At 45.7% G+C, this 21,981-nt stretch overlaps 1 protein-coding gene across 1 annotated transcript in view; it reads right to left on the reverse strand.

Moving 5' to 3' along the window:
- Positions 1-20,957, reverse strand: part of CRTAP (cartilage associated protein) — a 166,475-nt gene extending 145,518 nt beyond the window's left edge. Inside the window, exon 1 of the mRNA XM_086964686.1 lies at positions 20,230-20,957. Within this exon, the coding sequence (XP_086820812.1) occupies positions 20,230-20,889 (660 nt within the window). The 5' untranslated portion in view covers positions 20,890-20,957. The remainder of the gene's footprint in view (positions 1-20,229) is intronic.
- Positions 20,958-21,981: the final 1,024 nt, after the last annotated feature.

Below are 21,981 nucleotides of genomic sequence, written 5' to 3' on the forward strand. Positions count from 1 at the left end.
GATGTGATAGACAGAGATTTGCTAATGTCACCTCCATACATAATGTTACAACATGGCCAGTCTCAATTACGCTCTATTATAGAATTAGGCTGGACGCTGCAAAATCTTCGTTCAGGCTATGTGCCTTGGCGTTTAATCAACACGACGTCATTATTTTCCAGTTTTAACCTTACTGATAAACAGATCAGTTTGGCACAGAAAGGAGCAGACTATACAATCCTGAGCATCGAAAAACTCGAGAGATTACCATTGACAATGTCAGAGAGTCCTGTCATTGAATGGATAATACACGGAATTATCACAATTCCGATAACAACTTTCCGATTTAAAAAGTGCCTTGAGTACATACCTGCTGGCCAGTATGAACAATTGGGTAAAGGATATGTAAAATCCGAATGGAAATTACCATACACTCATTCTTGCTATAGTGACAGTGACAAAAATGTATTTCTTAGTGGTGAAAATTGTAAACATTCACTAAGCGGTATACTTTTGTGTCAGGGTATTAATTTACACGGAGCATGTGATGGAAATTCAAACAACCTTTCATGCCACCAGCTAGTCACACCTGCAACTCAGATAGAGCCCTTCTTTATGCAACTTTCGAACAGGAGTTACATTCTTAGAACGGATCACAGATGTTGTGGCCTCACGCCAGGGAAAAGTTATCTAATAGAAGTAACGTCCATGGTCAAATGTTGTATGCAAGCATTGTTTCCGAGTGGGCCTCCAGACATAGTGACTCCCATCTGGCCTCGTCTGAATCTCTATTCTATACGAATTGATACATTAAGCAAAATGAAATCTGTACTTTTACAGACAACAGTGCCTATAACGTCATCTAAAGAGACGTATGATCTTCTAGTTGCAAGGACAGCTACTGAAATTCATGACCTTTTATCAACAAATTGCCCCGTGCATTTCGTAGAAATGTTCAGCCAACTCCTTAACATGTCTAGTGCAACAAGCATCCCAGGCATATTTAAGACAGTCTTTACGGGACTGCTAACACCCTTCCAGGCAATTTTGGGAATCTTTCCTAATTTTGTACACTCCATTTTTGGCGGCATACCATTATTTTTGGGACTCGTCGCAGGGATTCTATTTTTGACCCTCCTGCTACGTTATGGCAAGCCTCGGCTTAGACATAGCTCCCATGGGAATGGAAGAGACAATCCTAGCAATGCGCTACCGGGACAGGATAACTAACGTCCTTGGATTGGCCAGGCTGAGAGATCTAAACATGACCTGGTTCCTTTCATTCAGACCGATATGGCAAAATTGCATTTTACCTGTGCTACGGTGTATGCTTTGCGGCGATGAATGCGTGTTGGACATCTGTCTTTCACTTCCATCAGCAGTACCAATGGACGTCGATACTTTGCTCAGTCCAATAACGGCTCACGCATTGTGTTGTCCCCAGCGGCTACCAATCCTGATGACGGCATTCGTGGAGACTCCTGTGCTACAGCCAAGTGGTAACAGTGGAGCGAGTGACAAAAGCAACATCATCCAGGTACAACGTTCTGTGAGCATTGCTGGTCCTGCCTTCGATGACAGCAATCATTCTCACACCTGCCAAGTTACAGCGCTATCTAATTTGGTTGAACTATCACCTGAATTTGTAGACCAATTCTTTGAGAGCCTGTCTGATACGATGTTCTCACCCGTAGAGAAACAATAACTTTTAAGAAGCTTTCCGACACACAGTGTTCCCATGAACTCTGAATTCGGCCTTCAGTTTTGATCAACAAAAACTGCTAGAAGCTTTGGAACTCTATGTTTCCCCGTTCAAGCATTAACATTTTTTTTTTGATTTGGACAATTTTTCTAATATTGACCATTTTTGGCACGAACAATTCTTTGCTTAACGTAAAAACTATTCTTAGAGAACAGAAGCTTCACACTTCTATTTCTAAACACATCTAGAGACATAACAACATTACACCAGCCTCTAGCGCACATGTTATTACAATACATTTTTATGTGATGATTTATCTCGCTTTTCTTCTGTCAGAGATACTTCATGTGTAATTCCTTTTGCATAATCGTTCATTGATTTCATTTGCAATAATTTTTTGAATGATTACTATGCTTAAAAAAATGTACAGTACCTAAATTCATGTATTACAAGTACGCCTATTTCGAATGCATTTATGTATTTTGGGGTGGGCAATGTTACACATGCATCTAATTGCTTTAGTTTTAGTAATTTTGATGGACATTAACCCGTGGAGTGGGTGTTGCGTGTTTATCTAGGTTCCTGATCGATACTGTGACCTTATGCCCCTATTCGGCTATAAATCCATTTATTCCCATTATTGGCATAACCGTTCAAGTGCGATTTTCTGAAAAGTCATCTCTGGCCTCACACGAACAGAGCCACATTCCAGCATAGTTCCCTCTGCCACTTCCTTTGCGACCAATTAGTGCAATGACAGAGCAATAGTCACTATCTGATATTCCTAGATAACACTCCGAGTTCTTCAACAAGATAAAAACTCAGCAAACCTGGAAATCCCCGCTTGCTATGTTTTGATTAGTAATAGAACTCTAATGAGCAACTGATAACTATCACTTCCTAGTGACATCTCTAATTGACGTCTTATGTCCAGCAAACTTGCGTCAAACCCGGCACCTGTCAGGTATAAATATTACCAACGTTGCCTTAAGCAATGCCTGTTGTACGAGCTACTGAAGCCAGCTGCCTGCACGACCCCGTGTTGGTAAATCTAGCACTCTGTCGCTGCAGCCTGCTATCCTGTGGTGGTGAAGCTGCTGATACCATTATCGCCGCTAAAGCGCGAACTATGGTGCAGTACGCTTAAGGAGCTGAACAGCCGTCCCTCTGCGAAGACATCCAGCAGATTCCAGCTGCCCGCGGACGCTGTCCCCCTCCTTCCTCGACGCGCTGAAGAGACCCGCTGCCTTTCTCGTGCAGAGAAATCCAGCCACGGCGTTTCCGGTTTACCCTCGCGGGTGACTGGGATATCGAGAGAGACCCCTGAAGGAGATAACAATCCTCCATCATTCTATTCAGAGGTATGGTGTTGACTAAACCCTTAGACGAGAATTCTTGAAACAAACCTTGGCAAAACCAACTTAACTTAAAGCTACTTACTTACTCCCCTTCCACGTGTTAGGCTTAGGTCAGGCACACTGGGGTAGGCTTAGTTAGAAGCACCAGTTGAGTATGTTAGCCTAATGTATATATGACTGTATATATGTTTTATTACTTTTAAACCATTGTATGGCTAAGAAACCATATCAATGCTTTTACAGTTCTATTTCGCAATACTTATCTTACTGTACGTACTTTTTATAATAACAATTATTGCAATTGTGGCAATACATTTCTCTTGTACGAGAAGAAAGACTGTTCAATAAATGTTAACCCTTTATTGACAAACGCCCGTCTCTCTATTCTCTACATCTCGTGAAAGTAAACTGCACTAGACTGACTGAGTGAAATACATGTCTATTGTTTCACACGACCCTAGAGATTGACTCTTGATCTGAGGAGCAAAGTTGTCATGTTGCACGGTTGTTGGAAAGCTGAATCCCTTCTTGTATGTGCCAAGGAAGCTGATCACTTCCTATGCAGAGAAGAAAGTTTCCAGTGACCTCTGAGCTAGTTGGTAACACAACCCAATTAAGTTTAGCATAGTCAGTGGAGGCCTGGAATATCCGCAGTTCCACGTCGATACTACTGTTTATGTTATTCCAATGCGCAGGGCCTAGTGGGAAACTAGGAACTACACTACACGCCCAGATGGCAATCTCGGAGCCGGTTGCAGCACAGCGGCAGGCATCTGTCTACGGTGCGGGTCTGAGCTGCGCTCGCAGTCTCGTGGCAGATGGCGGCGACGTTAGCTGGCTTGAGTGGCAGAGTTCCTCTGTAGCGGCTGAATCAGCAATTCCAGCTTCGCTCAAACAGAAGAGGTGAAGTCGTAGGTATCCCTGCGTCTTCAAACAGGAGGCTAGCTCAATTCTAGCCCTTGGGGAATAATCGGCAGGATGATGAAAGTTTCTTCCTTGGTCCTTTCTACCTCTCCTTGGCACGAGAGACACCACCACAGGCCAACCCACTACAGCGCTCTGGCAGAGGGGCAGTACAACTCCTCCAGGTGCTCTTCCTCGGCAGAGAGTCGTCTTGTTCGTTCCAGAGTGATTCCAAAGTTCTGGGGTCTGGGTCCCAGTACTTATACACATAAATCCTTTGTCCTCTGAAGGCAGAGGGTCCTTTGACTGGTCAAAACCAGTTTCGGGTGCATTCTACCAGTGCGTATCTTCTTCCTTTGACAAGGTGGGCATGGTCTTCAGACTCACCATAGGAAGTGGAGCCAACGTTGTGGGAGTTGGCCCAGCTCTATTCAGACGCAGGTGCCTACTCCTCACACCACTCTCAGGACCATCAGCCTAGTGCAGTCGCACCCTACCTCCTGGAGTCCCCCCAGCTATGTCACTTGTAAAACCCAGACACACAATACACATGCTAGCAGAAGCAGGCTGGATGGTCAGGAAAGAAAATACCATCTTTCTAAAAGTGGCATTTTCAAACACAGAATGTTAAACCAACTTTACTACAAGATGCATCTTATCATTCTGAGTTCAGGCATACTAAACTCTATTCTCTACCTGGTTCCCCGAGTCAGTTGGGATTATAGGATGCTATAACCAAACTGCCCATTCTGGCCTGCGGGGAACAGGTAGCCTTGCAATAGTGAAAAACGTGCTCGGAGGTAATTCACTACCAGAACATGCCACACATTCCAGGGCATGACCTGCCTCCTATATAGAACGTACCCTGCCCGCAGGCCTTCTGTAGGGGGTGACCAACATGTAGTAAAGGGTAGGTTCACAGACCGGCAAGTGGTTGCTCTCGCAGAGTCACACAGCAGCCCCACGCTTCGTACGGTGCTCTCAGGTAGCAGGCCCGAGTCATACTTTACGAGCTGCTCCGGTGGGTGGCACAATCGGTGATGCAAGCCCACCAGCAGCATTTGATTTACAAGCCCTGGGCACCCCTGTGCACAATACTAAGGCCTGATAGTTAATCAAATATTCCAATCATTAAATCTCCAATTAAACACCATTTTAATCCAGGGAGCACTTGCACTACAGTACTGAATGGCAGTGGCGCAGTGCCAAAGGCGTCTAAACCAGCAAACATCAAAAATAGAGGAGGCAATCTGTCAAAAAGAGGAAGGGAGACCCACGCCAATGGTACCAGGTCTAACAGCAACTACAAAAAGAACATAAAAGATAATAGGTCTAAGTGGCATCAAATAGAAGACTAAAACGAAGCTCGAACTCGGAGGAGAGTACAGAACAAAGATTTACCTGCAAAAAGTTTTTGTTTTACTGCAGGGCAAGCATTTTCGATTGTCTCCAGGGTGTGCCAGCAACAACGGTGTGCGGACTAAAACGACGAATATAGTAAGGAGCAAAATAGATTCAACAAAAGAAATATAGTTCTCTCCTTGTCAGCCGTGCCTCTTCCGTTGGGCTGAAAAGGCTTTAGCCCCAGAGTCAGGTTCGCTGGGCTGGTGTGGCTGGGGCCGATAGCCTGACCTTCAGCCACAACATTTACCACGCATACCTTTACTACGAGATACGTAGTAAAGGCATGTGTGGTAAAGGCTATCATTAAAAATGGGGGCTGGGGGGGGGGGTCCCCCCCCCCAAAAGTGTGAAAAGCAAAGGGGGGTTGGGGGGGTCTCCCCCCCCAAAATAAACACACCGTGTTTTAAATAAGCAAGGATTGTATTTAAAGATGTGGGCATAACGTAGAAAGTGACAGAATATTGAAGCATTTTGAAGCGCGTCTTGGCTGCAAGCCACCCGGCGCTGCCGTCACTACGTGCCTCAATCTTGTGACTGGAAGGGAATTACACTAGAGTACTGGAAAAAATATAACTACATTACAACAAGCGAGATGAAAAAAAGAATCCACATGAACTATAAGTAACCGGTAAAATCGCGGAGCATGTGTGGGTACTCAATGTAAAAAATATTTTTAAAAAGGGGACGGAAATGACCTTTAGCAGGAATATGCCCTTATCGTGAATACATTTACAAAGAAAATCGTTGTAAAACTATGCGTGGTAAGGGAATATTTGTGGTAAAGGATATGCGAGGTAAGGGCATTCGCGTTGTAATGCATGCGTGGTAAAGGCATGCGTTACAACGGAATGCGTTGTAATATCATACATTCCTACAGAACTTGATGCACCAGCAGTGTGCGCCATTAGATGTCGCATTAGTGTATAATAGTGTTACTAAACGTTTCGTCTATGCTCGACTTCAAAGAACCCACTGCACTGCAGTCACTGACAATCCAAATAATAACAAATGAGAAGGAGCATACAATTATGAAATCAGTATAACTCAAATTAACATCATAATGATGTCTCATGCGGTGCTCAATCCACATATATTCGTAGTTAGATGTGCAATCAAATTCCTCAGGAGCCTTATGCATGCGTTCCAGTCCTCTTTATTGAAGTGTATTTATTGTAACAATTGCACTTCACCCCAGCCAAAGGGTTTTGTCCATATGGACTTCATCCGGGTTGGGTAGATACTCAAATCATATAGTTGAACAAAGTGAAGGAAATGTCAAATAACTGACGTCCAGTCTAAATTCAATGTAGTAAATTGGGTGGTATAGTACCCCCGTTCAATCTCATTCATCTGAGTCAAAGTTAGGACAGTGCCAAGTAAAGAAAGGGACAAACAGTGGGTGTCAGAAGGGGCGAAAGGGAGGAGTTTCTGGGTTGACAGGGAAAAGAATCAGATAGTGGCAGTGCTTTGTAAATCATGGTACACTATTAAATCAATGCTACGGCAGGTCAGTGTCCCACTAAGGCAGGAAACTGCTCAGCCACTCTGCACTATCTAAAGGCTGGCCTCTCATGTACCTCTTCCTAATAGTAACATTTCACTGTGTGCCCACTGCTAAAGGTGGAGTTTAAGAGGAATAACTGAGATACGGGGAGGGCAGAGAGGGCATCAAGGTTAGAGATTTGGTCTCTTTACAGTTATACAAAGGGAGTGGGAGAAAATGGGCTACGTTAAGAGGATAAGCAATGCTCCGTAGTAATGTTTACACAATTTTTGCTCTTAAATGTTTTGACTTGGCACACATGACTGCTGTTAGAAGCCAGCCTACCATTGTTTTATAAATGCAATTTAGGCTTCTACTGAACATTACTTCAATACGTCATATTTCATGATTCTTTTGCCCCACAGAAGGATTTCAATTAAATATATGCAAAATCTTTAAAACATTAAGTTAAATTCCACAGATATAAAATTTTAAGTTGTAGAATTTTTTCGCCATGAACTATCAAGACATATTTCTAGAAAGTATTATTCGAAACTCTCCTGATAATATTCATGTATGAGATACATGCTTAGGTATTGATTCGGTGCTGCCATGGAATTCAAATGCCAAAGTGGAAGAGACACCGAATACTCTTTCACCACAAATGGCAAATTCACGGTTGAACCCGTCATCCACCTGGAGTTCCTCAACAGATTCCCACTGACTCCTCAGAGTCTAGCTAGAAGAAAAGGAGTGTGAACCCAAGAACTTTTGAACTAGGGTTATTTTCTGATCCTGCCACTGTATTGATGGGTCCCAAAACGAGACGTTGGGAGGACAGGGTCATGTTAGGAAACGGCCTAACAAGGTTTACCCGTTTATATCCTATTGAAGTCTGATTTGTGTTGTTAGAGGCACCATTGATAAACCACACTTTATGCTCATTTTTTTCACTCCATGTGTTATAAACACCAAAAACGTTCCAAATGATAGACGCATTTCGGGTAAACGTTCTAGCCAAATGTATCAAAGCAATGAATGCACAATGAGAGATGGAATACATGATTACCATGCATTACAACTGAATGTAAGTTAACTAATTTGTGAGTTCCAGTCTTGGGTATAAGGCATCCTTGTAAGGGACAGCAAGAGGGTGGTTGCTTCTAATAAACTTATATTCTAATGTAAACCTACTGTTTGCTGAGAAATATGCTACGAACGGAACAATGACAAAACAAATGCATTTAAACTGCACCATTTGCTACAAATTTTGAAAAACATCCTTTGTGGAAGTATGCCTAAATATCTTGTATTTTTTTAAGTCCAATATGTTTAGACAAATTCATCTGGCCCAGTGAATTTTGTAATGCAGCATCTGCCATTTATTGTTCCTGAAATTGCACATTCGACTTGGTCTACTGACCCAATGTGCATTTAAATTTAGCATTCACCGTTCATTCTGCTAAAAGTCATTGAAGCAGAATCCCACTATAGGATATTAAATTGCGGCCAACTTTATTGCCTGAATAGGCTTCGGTTAGAACTGGGGGTCTCTAATTGGCAATGGTATACACTTTTGTCCAAATAGGGACCCTTGCTTCTAAGTCAGGATAAGGGGATTAAATTCCTAGATAACCCCTGCTCACCCCCTTAGTATCTTGGCGTAAGCAGACAGGCTTATCTCAGAGGCAGTGTGTTAAGCATTTGTGAATACACACTTTAATACAGTGAAAACACTACAGATGGACACCACACAGGTTTTATAAAAATAAGAATTCTTTATATAGACTTAACACAAGACCACAAATGACAAAAATCCCCAATACTGTACTTAAAGTGGACTTAAAAGATGGTAGAAGTTGCTGAATTCAAGTTGATGATAAATGCGGCAAAGTTCTCACAAAAATACCTGGATACGTAACGTAAAACAAACAAAAGGTTTGCAGGAATGGAGATGCGTCGGTGTGAGAAAGTGCCATCTTTCTTGCATTGGTAGTCCCCACTTTTTGCTGATGTGCTTTGACTGAGTGTGCCATGGGCTCCTGCCAAGCAGGTGCCCAGGGCCTATGTTCCTTCCCTAAAACTGTATTTAAGCTGAAACCCAATTGGCATCTCTGGCCACATGCCAGCCCCTGGTAAATGGTACCCTAGGTACCCAGGGCATTGTGACCAGAGAAGACCCCTAAGGGCTGCTGCACTTATTGTGCCACCCTTAGGGGCCCTGCACCCTGACACCCACACACTGCCTTTGCAGACCGAGTGCCCACACACCCACTGCCCTGGCATGCATCAGTCACCCCTCGAGCTGGGTGCCCTTTGCCAGCTGTGTGGGCACTAGTGCATGTGCCCGGTGCCCCTATAGTACCCAGGGCCATTCCTGGACACTGTAAGTGCAGTGATGCCATTAAGAGTATATGGTGCTGGGAGGTTGTCATTACGAACTCCACAGCACCACAATGGCTACACTGAAGACTGACAAGTTTGATATCAAACTTCTCAGCACATTAAACCCACACTGATGCCAGTGTGGGATTTAATGTAAAATGCCCTACAGAGAACATCTTAGAGATGCCCCCTGAAACCTAACCTACCAGTTCTGACCCCCACTCTGGCAGGAAGACTGGCGGGAAAACCTACGCTAGGAAAGGGGGGGTGCCAGCTCCACCCCTCTGGTGGGAGAGGCAAGGTGAAGCAAAACTCTGGGCTCCAGCCATCTTGAAGATGGGGAGCCCGGCCCAATTAGAGATAGGCTCCTGCCCCCCTCCCACAGGAGAGGAGCAGGATAGGGGGGTCACATGACAGGGACCTATTGGCCCCTGCCCTTCCTCTACCTGTAACTCCCCTGAATGTAGTATTTAGGGGCACCCTGAACCTTCCTTCCTCAGATCCCGATTTCAAAACAAGAAAGAAGACCTAGATGAAGGAGTGCTGTGCAGCTGTTAACCAGAGGACGACACCAACTGACTTGACCCCGGCCCTACGGGCATGTTGATCCTTGAACCTGCTCCTGCTAAATCCAGGCATCTCCTGCAGACAGCAAACTCAAGAACCCCGGAGGATCTGCCTGCCTTGACCCGCTTAGAGAATAGGACTCCCACAAGCAGGGGCTCTGCAAATACCTCTGGTGCTAGCCAGGAACCGCGAATCCAGCCCACTCTGCACCCGCCGAGCCCGGCCTAGGCCCAAGTGGACAAAGACCCTGAGGAAGTCCCCCGACTATTCTGACCTGGAATCCAGTGCCCAAGGACCCTCCTCGACGACCCAGACAACGCCTGCAGACTCAGAATTAGGGACCCCTCTTACCGCGACCAGCAGAGGGTAAGATTTCCCAATGTCCAAAGACATCCCTGCACCCGGGGCCCCCGAGCCTCCTGTGCCCAACTCTGGGGTGCCTACCTACCCTCCAAGATCCTAACTTACCCCTCAAAGTGTTTGTCGCTCCAGAAGATCCACCGTCCCTGAGCCTGCAGCCTTGTTCACTTTTCAAGATCTCCAATAAATAACATTGAGCACCCAACGGCTCAAAAGCACCCAGCCGCCCGAGTGCCCCTGGCAGTACAACCTGTGTCCTATCCTACTTCCCCCATTTGCCCTGAGCAAGTGACCATGAACCGAGCTCCCACAGACGCGTAGCCTGCTAGCCAGCAGCCACCAACCGAAGGCCCCCTGCCTCTCATTGGATAACACTGGGCCTAACTACCTCTGCACCCGGCTGCCGCTGTGCCGCTGAGGATGTACCAACTGTACCTACCTGACCCTAGGGGACCACTGAGTCTAAGCCCAGAACCTTAACTCTGCCAGTCGAGTACTTACCTAAAAGCTGATAACTCACTTTTCTTCCATAGGCTAACATTGACTAGTTTCACTTGGAAATTCTTCTAAGTTTGGAGTTTTGGAACTTTAAAATATTCACCTAAAATCAGCCAAGCAACAAATTCTGATTTACACACCTGTTATCAAGAAACACCTCAGTGCTGCAACTTTTAGCCCAGCACAAACCCTGAAAAGTAATTTTAACCGTACTTACCAGTAACCTGAGTTTTCTTCCATAGGAAACCATTGACTGTTTTTCTGTGAGATTTCTTTTAAGTGTCGATTTTTGCAAACTACAAATATTCTTTAAAAATCGTACCAACTACCAAAACGTAATTACTTACCTGTTTTAGATAGAGGTCCCAGTGCTGAACCTAGGAGTCCAGTACTGGATTACAAAAGTAACGCGAACATACTTTGCCTGCAATTTAAATTTCCTTCCATAGGATAACATTGGTAATTTCAACTGAAAAAGCTTTTGTCAACTTTTAAAATACAATAATATTCCTTAAAAATCACTACTGTAACCAAAACGCTTTTACTTAACTGTTTACAGCTCATGTAGCGGGACTGAATCTAGGATCCAGTCCTGTGGTTAGAAATTAATCTACAAAGTAACTAATTGCATTAAACTAGAAATTCCCATTGAGCTCATTGCTGCATTGTGTTTGAAATTGTGTTGCCAATTGCAACAAACTAACTATTGCATTCAAAAAGTCTATTGCCTATTTGAAAAGTATTTACCTAAAGTAACTCATCCTGAGAAAGTATATTTTGCTACTTTGTTGGTTCCAAAATAAAACTACTATATCTTTTGATACAAAACAATTGGCCTAGAGTTCAGTTCTTGAGTGTGTGAGACCATTTGCTGAGTCAGTGTGTACAACAAATGCTTTCTGTCCTCTGACACTGCCTTGCTGCTCAACCAAGCTACCACTTTGGAGAGTAGGGTTATATCTAACTTTAGCCTCTGCCAAACCTCTGGGGACTGGGGACTTTATACCCTCTGTACCTTACTTTGGTCCAGTATATATAGAGGCACTTTCCTACAGTCAGTTCCTTGGTTCGGGTGAGACGATGTGTCGCGCCTCAATGCTTGCGCAGAGTAGGGGATAAGTCTTGGTCCTTCCGGAGAGGAGGTGATGCATAGATTTACGTGATGCATTCCGGTTGCGATGCAGCAAGATGGCGCTTCGATGTGATGCGACGATCCGGTGCGATGCGACAGGATTGCGCCCTTGATGCGACAACGTGAAGACGATGCGTGCAGGCCCTGATGGCCGTGCGGCGAACTCTGTACTTTGGAGCCGCGACAGGCCCTGCGACACGCTTCTCTGGTGATGCGACGGTGACCTTCACTGTGACAACCCGCTTCTCTGGTGTAGCGACGGCAAACAACTGCGACAAAGACACGCTTCTCTGGAGATGCGGTGGCGGCGCGCTTCTCCGGCAATGCAACGACGACAGCTGCGGCGGCGACACGCTTCTTCTCATCGAGTCGCACTTCCAGCTCCCAGCGATATGCAGGCTTCTGCATATTAATTCCCAGTAAGGAAATTCAGGGGGGAGCTGGTGGTGAAGTCTTGTAGCCCTGAGACTTCAGCAAGAGGCAAGCACAAGTTCAAGCCCTTGCAGAAATATTCTGCAAGATGATGAAGTTCTTTAAAAGTTCCTTCTCCTTTCCTTGGCAATGAAGAGACCACTGCAGGCCAACCCAGCAAACAGCACACTGGCAGAGGGGCAGTCCAAACTCTTGCAGCTTTCTTGTTCTTCTCCTTGGCAAAAGGTGTGTCTTGTTCTCAGAAGTGATCTAAAGTTCTTGGGTCTGGGTCCCAATATTTATACTACTTTTCTCTTTGTTCTCTGAAGTCAGAGAGGCCTCTGCCTAGCCTAAACCAGTTCTGGTCAGTCCTGGGGCACCTTGATGACAAGACTCCTTCTTTCCTTTCACAGTGTAGGCCAGGGACATCAGACACACCACATGAGATGGAGACAGCATTGTGGAGGGAAGGCACAGCCCTATTCAGGTCCCAGGTGCAACTCCTCCCTCCCATCTAGATGCAGATCTCTCTATTCAGCACTGTGTTGACTCACCCTTTCTCCTAGAATTCCCCAGCCCTTGTCACTCAAACTTCAGACAAGGAATACACAAACTAGCAAAAGCAGGCTTGGATAGTTAGGCAAGAAACTAGCTACTTTCTAAAAGTGGTATTTTCAAACACAGAATGTTAAAACTAACTTCACAAAAATATCTATTTTATCATTCTGAGTTCAGGCATACTACACTCAAATGTCTACCATGTTCCCTGAGTCAGTTAGGATTATAAGATGTAATAATCAAACTGCCCATTCTGGCCTATGGGGAGCAGGTAGCCTGCAATAGTGAAAAACGAAAATGGCTGTAATTCACTATTAGGACATGCCACACACATCAGGGCATGTCCTACCTGATCCTTACAAGGCACCGTGCCCTTGGGCCTCCATAGGGGTATCTGATATGAAGAAAAGAGAAGGTTTAGGGACTGGCAAGTGGGTGCACTTGCCAAGTCGACATGGCAGTCACAGACTGCACACAGGTTCTGCAATGGCAGACCTGAGACACACTTTACAAGTTGCTTCTGTGGGTGGCACAACCAGTGCTGCAAACCCACCATCACATTTGATTTACAAGCCCTGGGCACACATGGTGCACTGTACTAGGCTCTGACAAGTAAATCAAATAACCAAATCATGGAGTCAGTAATTAGTACAACAATTTAACATAGGGAGCACTTGCACTGTGGCACTGAATAGCAGTGGCACAGTGCTCAAAGCATCTAACCAGCAAAACATTAAAAAAAAGAGGAGGCAATCAGTAACAAGAAATTTGCAAAACGTCAATGATAGAATAACTTAAGGTTAAAACTCCAGACCTTGACTTGTAAAACTGCTGATTGAGAGCAGGAATCTAAACCTTGTTTGACGTGATACCAGCAGCGCTGTCTTCACTATCTGCTGGTACTTTTGAAAGTAGGGCTGTCTGTGACTTCTATGACCATGCGTCAACATGACTGTGTCAACCCCACACTCAGTTGGCCCACTCTCACAGTACTGCATCCTGATTCTATAATATGGAGTCAACAATTGGACCCTAGCTTGCTTTCTTGTGACACAGCCTGAAATGCCTTAAATCGTAACCTGCAGCCAATGCACTGCATCCATCTTGTCGCTGAGGGGCCACGCTACCGTATGCATGAAATAGTTGTGTCTGGAGCATCAGGTGCGTGAGCGCGAGGTTCCGCAGCCTCGACATGTAGGTGCTTAGGCATGCGGCACCGGAGCAGGTACAGCCGGCTGCTGTAATGAGCACAGGCCTCCCTGTTGAGGTTGGATCCCCAAGTGCACGGAGCATGTAATGGACTGTGTGGCACCGTTAAGGAGAAGGGAAAAACGCAGCTTAAGTGGTTGGAAAGTTAGGCCTACTCTGTAGCGCTGTGAGATTGTTGACATCTGCTGGGGTGGGAGAGCTCAGTAAGCAGGAAATGGGGTGTCACTCTGAGTGGTAGTTTACCATTATCCTGGCATCCTAATGAAGTGTCTGCGGTGCACAGAGCTTCTGTATGGCATCTTAACGCATGGCTAAGCAGAAGCACTTCTCTCCTTGTCACTGTCATCCATCTGCCTGCACCCTACTGCAGCCAATGGGATGGAACCATGCTACAATGTGCTACACGCCGTTTAGAGTCTCGCATTGCATAATCAGCCCCCATCAAATATGTAAAAGAATTACTATTATTGGTTATGTCTCTAAAACTCTGGCACCTGGAGTTTTGCACATTAAGTTCAACTTTTCTAAGTGTTATGTTCCCCATTAATTCTTCAAATATTATTGTTACATGTGATTTAGGGACGCAGCGAATCTTGTCTTTCAAATTGCTAATGGATTCTGGGATTTCTATGCATATTCATTGCATTCGCTCCTCAATATCACATTTAGTAAATTCATCTGATTTAAAACAAGGTCGGAAGGGTGGCAACCAAAATAATAACAAGTCAGGTCCCGGGCCGGCAGCCAATCACAGCACGGCCCGGGGAATGACGTCACGGGGGTGTCCCGGGCCGGCAGCCAGTCACAGCGCGGCCCGGGACACACGGCAACAAGGGGCGGGACTTGAAAAAAGAGTCAGAAACTCCCACGATTCGCGTTCTGACCGGGAAAAAGTGATTGACAACGATGTCTTCCAATGGCTAGCCTCCATTTATGGAGCTAGCCAATGGAAGAAGTCCCCACTACTGTTCTAACATTAGATTTCGCCCTGCGCCAGCACTGCTGCGCAGTGCTACCGCCAGGGCGAAACCTAAAAAATGGAAGGGAGACTCACGCCAATCATACCAGGTTTAACAGCTTCAAAATGCACCTATAGCCACATATTGTCCAGAAAAATGCTACCCATATTATTCACCATACAACAAAAGTAAAGTGGGCCCCTACATGACATTTTGACCCAGGTTCTGCATATGCCCCCCGCCCCCACTGTTCAAAGTGTTAGCCCCACCAATGCTAACCCACCCAATGTTTGAAACTAGTTTCACCCCTGCTGTTTGTGCTATGCTAATTTCCACATGAATTCCAGTCAGTCTGTTCAAATTATCATGGAATGCATGCATGACTGAACCCTGTATATATAACTTTATTTGAGAGTCCGGATTACATAAGCACCCAGCCTCCTAGCGCTGCACGAACAGTATGCGATACAGTTCGCCAGGGAAGTGGAGTAATACAAAATGACGCCCCTACCCTGCTAAATAGGATGAGGACACCTGAATTATTACAGATATGTATTGGTTTTGGCTGAATAGGGGGGCCCTGTAGGGTTGCCCCCCTCTGCAAGGATGCATTACACCCCTGTGATTGGGCCATACAATTCCAGCTATGAGTCACAATGCTCCTGTGGGTAAAGTAACAGTATTATTTAGGGTGACCAACCGTTTGTAAATTTCATGGACCGTCCGTGATTTGGACGTCACATGATGATCCCTTTTACGGAAGCCATTTGTCTGTAACTTTGGGCATTGTGGGGAGCATCGCTGTTCCCATGCGAGAAGCCTCAATTACCTGATGGTGCCGCCTCACACTCATCCTCTGAGCAAAAGAGCAGCCCCACCCTGCCTATTGTCATTCTGTATGCCGGGTGATTGTCACATACAAAATGACAATGAGCCAATCTGGGCTGTTACTACATGTGGTGGGCCTCCTCCTGCTTCGGGCAAGGGCCGGGCATTCTGTCAGATTGCAGAAATGTACAAAAATGCCCATGCTGCTAAGTGAGAATTCAGTTCATGAAGAAAAGCTAGTGAAAGATGCTACTTTTTTATTTTAAGCATTTAACAACTATTGCCAATAGTTCTGGCTTGTTGTAGGTGTAACATTACTGATTGTATTATATATCTGGATGCAATGACAGAATAAGCAAATACCAGTCGGGCGACACACTATACTGAGCACAGATTTATAGCGGAGGTGTTTTAAGCCAAGCCTGTAATTACAATCGAACACCCCCTCTGGACCCCCTAGTATTTTCATCCCACTTGAAGCCCTGGAAAAAACACCATGTCACAGTCACCTCACGTCCTGGCACTGTGCATCGTTGCATGATTCATGACTTACACTTTTTCAGATTGCCTATGTGCAGGTGCATAGTGTACTTTCCCCTGCCCCACCCCTTGCTCTAGGAACTACAGCGAGGTTGGAGTTCTTTGAAGAGTCTGCTCATCTCATAATGTGAAAAGGTGGGCGAGTGAGTAAGCGAACACATGGTTGGATGGCTGGATGGATTAGTGAAAGTGGGAATGGATGAATGGAAGAGTAAAGGCATGGATAATGAGAGTAAGGATGGATGAGTGAGTGAGTGGAAGGATGGATGAGAGAAAAGGTAAATAGATGGGTAAACAGTTGGATGGGTGAGCGAAAGGATGGATGAGTGAAAGGGTGGATGCATTGAAGATTTGATAAGTGAAAGGGAGAATGGATCAGTGAATGTAAGGATTTATGAGAGGGGAAGGTAGTTGGACAAAAGGATGGATTAATGAGTAAAGAAGTGATGGATGGGAAAAAGGATGGATGAGTGAAAGGATGGATAAGTGATGAGTCCAATGAATGGATGAGCAGATGGATGGGTTTGTGGATGGATGGAAGAATGGATGGATGCACAGATGGATGGGTTTGTGGATGGATGGAAGTATGGATGGCTAAGTGAAAGGGGATGGAGAGAGAAAGGGAGGATGGATGACTGAAAGGGTGAAGGGATGAGTGACTGGGTGGATAAATGAGTAAGTGAAAGGATGGCTGGATGGGTAAAAGGGTAAATGGCTGGATGGATCAATGGATGGGTGGAAGCGTGGAAAGAGGAGTGTACAGATATGGTGAAACAGTGGGTGGGTGGAAGAGTGGAAAGAGGAGTGTACAGATATGGTGAAACAGTGGATGGATGGATGGATGGAAGAGAGAATGGGTGGATGGAGGGATGAATGAGTGAAATGATGGATGGAAGGATACATGATGGATAGGTTTGCAAATGGTTGAATATGTTTGGATATGGATGGGCACACGGAAGGACAGAATGAATGGTGAAAGACTGAACGAAAAAAATGATTACACCTTGAAGCCCCCATTATCTTAAGTAACATTTCCTATACACTGACTTACACAGGTAAGATTAATTGTCTCTGTATGTGTGTGTGATGTAATGTGCTCTGACATCTTATACTGTCCGAGAAGGGCTATAAAACAAATGAAATGCATGTGAGAGGGGCTGTGGAGAGATGAGGGCACTGTTGGCGATAGTGAGGAAATCATTGAAGAGCCCCATCAAAGGTTTGCGTATCCTGGTGCACAGTAAAGTCATTATTTACTATATTTTAGAATACAATTGATATATAATGACAAATGTGTTGTGAACGCACCTTGTTTTCCCAAATTTTCTTGGGGGTGGGAAAAAAAGGCTGTAAGCTGTCAGTGTGTTTGTAACACACAACAACTTTTAAATATGTGTAAATAAACTGCAAATGTTTCACAACATATCAGCAGTTAGGAAACCACGAATTAACTACTTGTTCGTTATTCCGAATTTTGCTGGAAACAGAGTTTTAATAGGATCAAAACAATCAAGACACTTTACTTGGTCATGTTCAAATGATACATATTTGCTGAAAACTCATTTCCACACATCATTCTTTATGCGCCATACAGATTTATCAGTAAAACTGCTTGATTGCATTTTGCTTCCATTTTAATAAAAAATGTTCTGTATGTAAAAAGACAAAGCCACCTTCTGCCCTACAATAATGGCTTAACAATGTATACAGTTTCTAGTCTGCAGCACACTTCTGTGCATCAATGAGAGTCTGCAGTTTAAAGCTCACAGAAATGAAAGGGCCCAATCAGTATACTATTACCAATATACAGCTAAATTGAGGAGGGCTGATATATGGCTAGCCAAGACACGATATAGTAATGTCAACTCCTATCTAACCTCTCAGACCCACGATAACACCAAAGCACTAGGCGGTGCAGACAATTATAGCTCATGCAGGCTAGTTAATAACTTCCTTTTCCTGCTTAATGTTCTTACCCTCACGCAAGACCGGTCCGCTATGGGTCTTATCCATTACTCAGTACTGTACCAGCCCTTATGCCAGTCATCACCAGCTGAACAGAAATGGAATGCTTGAAACGATCTGACACATAAAGCCAGCCACTTGGAGGACTGCACTCTAGTCCAGAACTGCAGGTCCCTATTAACTGCATCCTATACGTACCGCTTGGCATCTCACAATGTCTATCCGAGCAGATCTTCCCAACTATTTCTCTCGCCAAACAGGTCTGCTCCCGTGCAGTAACCATATAAAAAGATTATCAAATGAAATACCACAAAAAGACCTGCACTGTTGCTCAAAGCTGCGCGCGTACTGAAAAACTGAAGTGCACGATTGTCTCAACCTATTAAAAACTTATTTTGACTTGTACTTAAGTGGTTGTCCTTATACTTACTTGTATATTATTGTGCGACCTCCTATGATGTGTCTGTAAAACTTACCTTTTGTCCCGAAGTTTTGTCCTCAATTTTGACACTCCTGTCCTGAACTTTAACACTTTGTCTTTAATTTTTGCACTACCCGTCCTGAATTTGCACCCATGCCAGTTGGTCACCCTAGTGTTATTACCTCCGTTTCATTCCTGAAATGCTGACCTCCCTGGTAAATAGTACTCGCACGGAGAGAGGACACCGCATGGGCTGTGCCAGAGCGGGGGACGTGGCACGGCTAGACGCTGCACTGATGTGATGCGCGAGCCACAATGGAGGGGAGAGCCCCGCAGCACTCGTCAGCCTCCACGTGGCCCACTCCCACAACCCTGTGCGTGGCCAGGAACACCCGACTTTAACATGAATATAATCTACAGCATTATAGAAAATGTCCCAGAAAAATATTACAACACAAATCTCACTAGAAGTGATGTTTTTTCCATTATACCGCAGTGTATTGGGTGAGAAGGTTGTGTGCAAGGATGACAGACTCGTGCATCACTGCTCCTCTTGCAGTGTACAACACAAAGAAAATGTAGGTTATCGCTTATGATGGAACATCTAGATTTTCCAGTGGGTTAATGCTTGCATCATTTAGGACTTTCGGTTATTCTCCCCGAGGCACGCGGAGACACCTGGGAAGCAGATGTTCTGCAAGATCCAATAGGATGCAGAATCCCCATGCAAATAGACAGGTTTTGCGGGAAAGTATCTTTTGAGTAGGTTTTCCAAACATAAGCAGACTTGCTAAGGAAATGTCAGCTTTTGTCAATGGGGGATTTGGAGCGGTCTTTTAAACGAGAGTAATCCCCACCACTACTATGGCAGCCTGTTTGGTACCCTACAGCAAGCAAGAGAGAGGAGAAACAGTGATGGTTATCGACTATGTCAACTTCCAAAAGGACTCACCATCTCACTCCGTCTCCCCTCCCTTCCACCTACTAGTGGCAACCTATATTAGTTACTACGTCACTTCCTATAATATCGATGAACATTTGCCTATACATATTCACATTTACGTATTTTTTAAAAAACTGTTGCTTTTAATTGGCTTCATTCAGACATATTTTTCGGTGTTTTTTCTAGATATATGTAAAAATGTGTCATTGTTCATATCTGACAGACACTAACCCTGTATATATGGTAAAGTTGGTACTTAATAGTGTTTCTCGGTCTTTTGATAATTACTTAGCTCGAGACACTACACGGACTGAACTGAAAGCAGGCTGCCACTTCAAAGACGCTCTACTGACCTGGAGACATCTCACTTTTCTATCTTTTCAGTGGACCGCCTAGTTATCCATCTGCGATATGGAACTCCAACACGCCAATCAAAAAGTGGCTTCTACAGCCACCTTCTACGACCTTAAGTAATGTAACTGTTCATCTCTGGGGCGTGTCACATTCCACGCCAGCTCCTTGAAGCCACAGCCCACTTTAGCAATCACACAACGTGAGATGAAAGTTTGAGGCGGACAAGGAAGGGAGATTTAAGCGTTGTTTGCTTGAGGGCTGTTTCCTCACCTTGAAGTATGCGTACTGCAGAAACTTGTAGGGCTCCCGGTCCAGAAACTCGTCCAGGGTCTGTCGGGAGGGCTGGGACTGCCTGAAGACGGGCAGCCCCTGCTTGCAGCGCTTCAGGCACTGCGTCCTTTGCAGCAGGTCCCCGAAGACCCGAAGCTCGGGGAATCCTGCAAAGCGGTCTGCGGGTTCCCCCGGCCCCTGGGTGGGCTGCCCCCGGTCCTCTCGCGGCCTCTTTGCGGACTGCTCCTCGTCCTCCCGCGGCCCCTCGGGCTCGTTGGGCACCTCCGGCGGCGGCCCCTCGGGCTCGGCCAGGCGGGCGGTGCTGCAGTTGAGGTTACAGAAGGCCTCGCTGTCCCGCAGCAGGCGGTGCAGCCGCAGGCTCACCTCCAGGTAGTGCACGCTCTCCTGCCAGTTCTCGTTGGTGTACTGGTCCAGCCCGTACTTGTAGGCCGAGTCCAGTGGCATCAGCTCGTCCCGCGGGAAGCTCCTGAAGCTGTAGCGCTCGTACTGGGCGCCGCTCTCGCCGGCCAGCAGCAGCACGAGGAGCAGGGGGCTCATGGCGGCCAGCAGCGTCCGCAGCCTGGAGCGGAGAGGCATGGCGGGTGGGTGCACGGAGGCTGCCGGTGCGCTGGGACCACCCGTCCACGTACCCACAATCATGGACACGAAGGAGGCGGGGACTCGAAAACTTTCTACTCGGCTCCAGTCAGGCTCCCGTGCCAGCCCTAGCCCCGGGCTCCCCCGCCCTCATAGGATCAGCAGGGAAGGGGAGGAGAGAGGGGCGACACAGCCCCCAGGACAACTTTCATAGCAGCGATGCGGTCAGACCGCCTGTCTCCCAAAATCAATTATGTGTGTTTGTTTGTATTTTTCAAAAGCTTTGGTGTGTAAATCATATAAAGATTCTTGTAAAAATTGCACCAATAGTGTGGATTTGCATTGTACTACAGTTGTAATATTAAACACGGGATACCAGGGGAGCCAACTTTTAAATTAACTTGAGCTCTGTGACATAAGCTGAAGTGATGTCACTCACTGTACGTGATGCCATCGATTGTTAAAGTGCATATAGGAAGCCACTGGACAGTTCAACTTCCAGGTTCTAGAAAGGGATGCTGAGCAAATGTTCCCTCTAAACTTGTTACTTTGTGTGTGGCAATGAATGACCTCTGTGCACCAGGGGCGTAACTAGACCCTAACTTCTGGAGGTGGGTAATGAGGAGAGGGGGGACACTCCCAGCTAGTGCTGGCACTAGCACTGGTCGCACAAGGTGCAACAAGTCTTTTTTTAGCGCCTCCTCCCCCATTTCCTCCTTCTCTATGAATTTACTCACCAACTATGCACCTATCCCTCTATAGCACCTTTGACAAACATTTCATTTTTTTATAGCGCTACTCATAGTTTACTCACACTCAGTTCTGTGAACTGCATCGTACACTTTCTTTGCAGCAGGCCAGGGCTCGAGTCGGGGTACCACGCGGGTGGACTGCGTCCCCCCACGCACCCCCTGCCAAACTGCTGGACTTAACATTTTTGGCTTTTCTGGGACGAGATCGGAGCCACCATTCGTGATGTCACTTCCTGCTGTGACGTCACTTCCGGTGACAGCGTCCCCCACTTCATTTTTTGGGACTTGTGCCCTGCAGCAGGCACATTGACCCTCTGCGCTGCGTGGGTGGCAGGAGTGCCCATGTGAGTGCATGGTGAGCGATGCAACAGTGTGAGAGTAGGGTAAGAGAAGTGACTGCAGG

This window comes from Lissotriton vulgaris, chromosome 4_1, assembly GCF_964263255.1.
Source record: "Lissotriton vulgaris chromosome 4_1, aLisVul1.2, whole genome shotgun sequence".
NCBI classification, from domain to species: Eukaryota; Metazoa; Chordata; class Amphibia; order Caudata; family Salamandridae; genus Lissotriton; species Lissotriton vulgaris.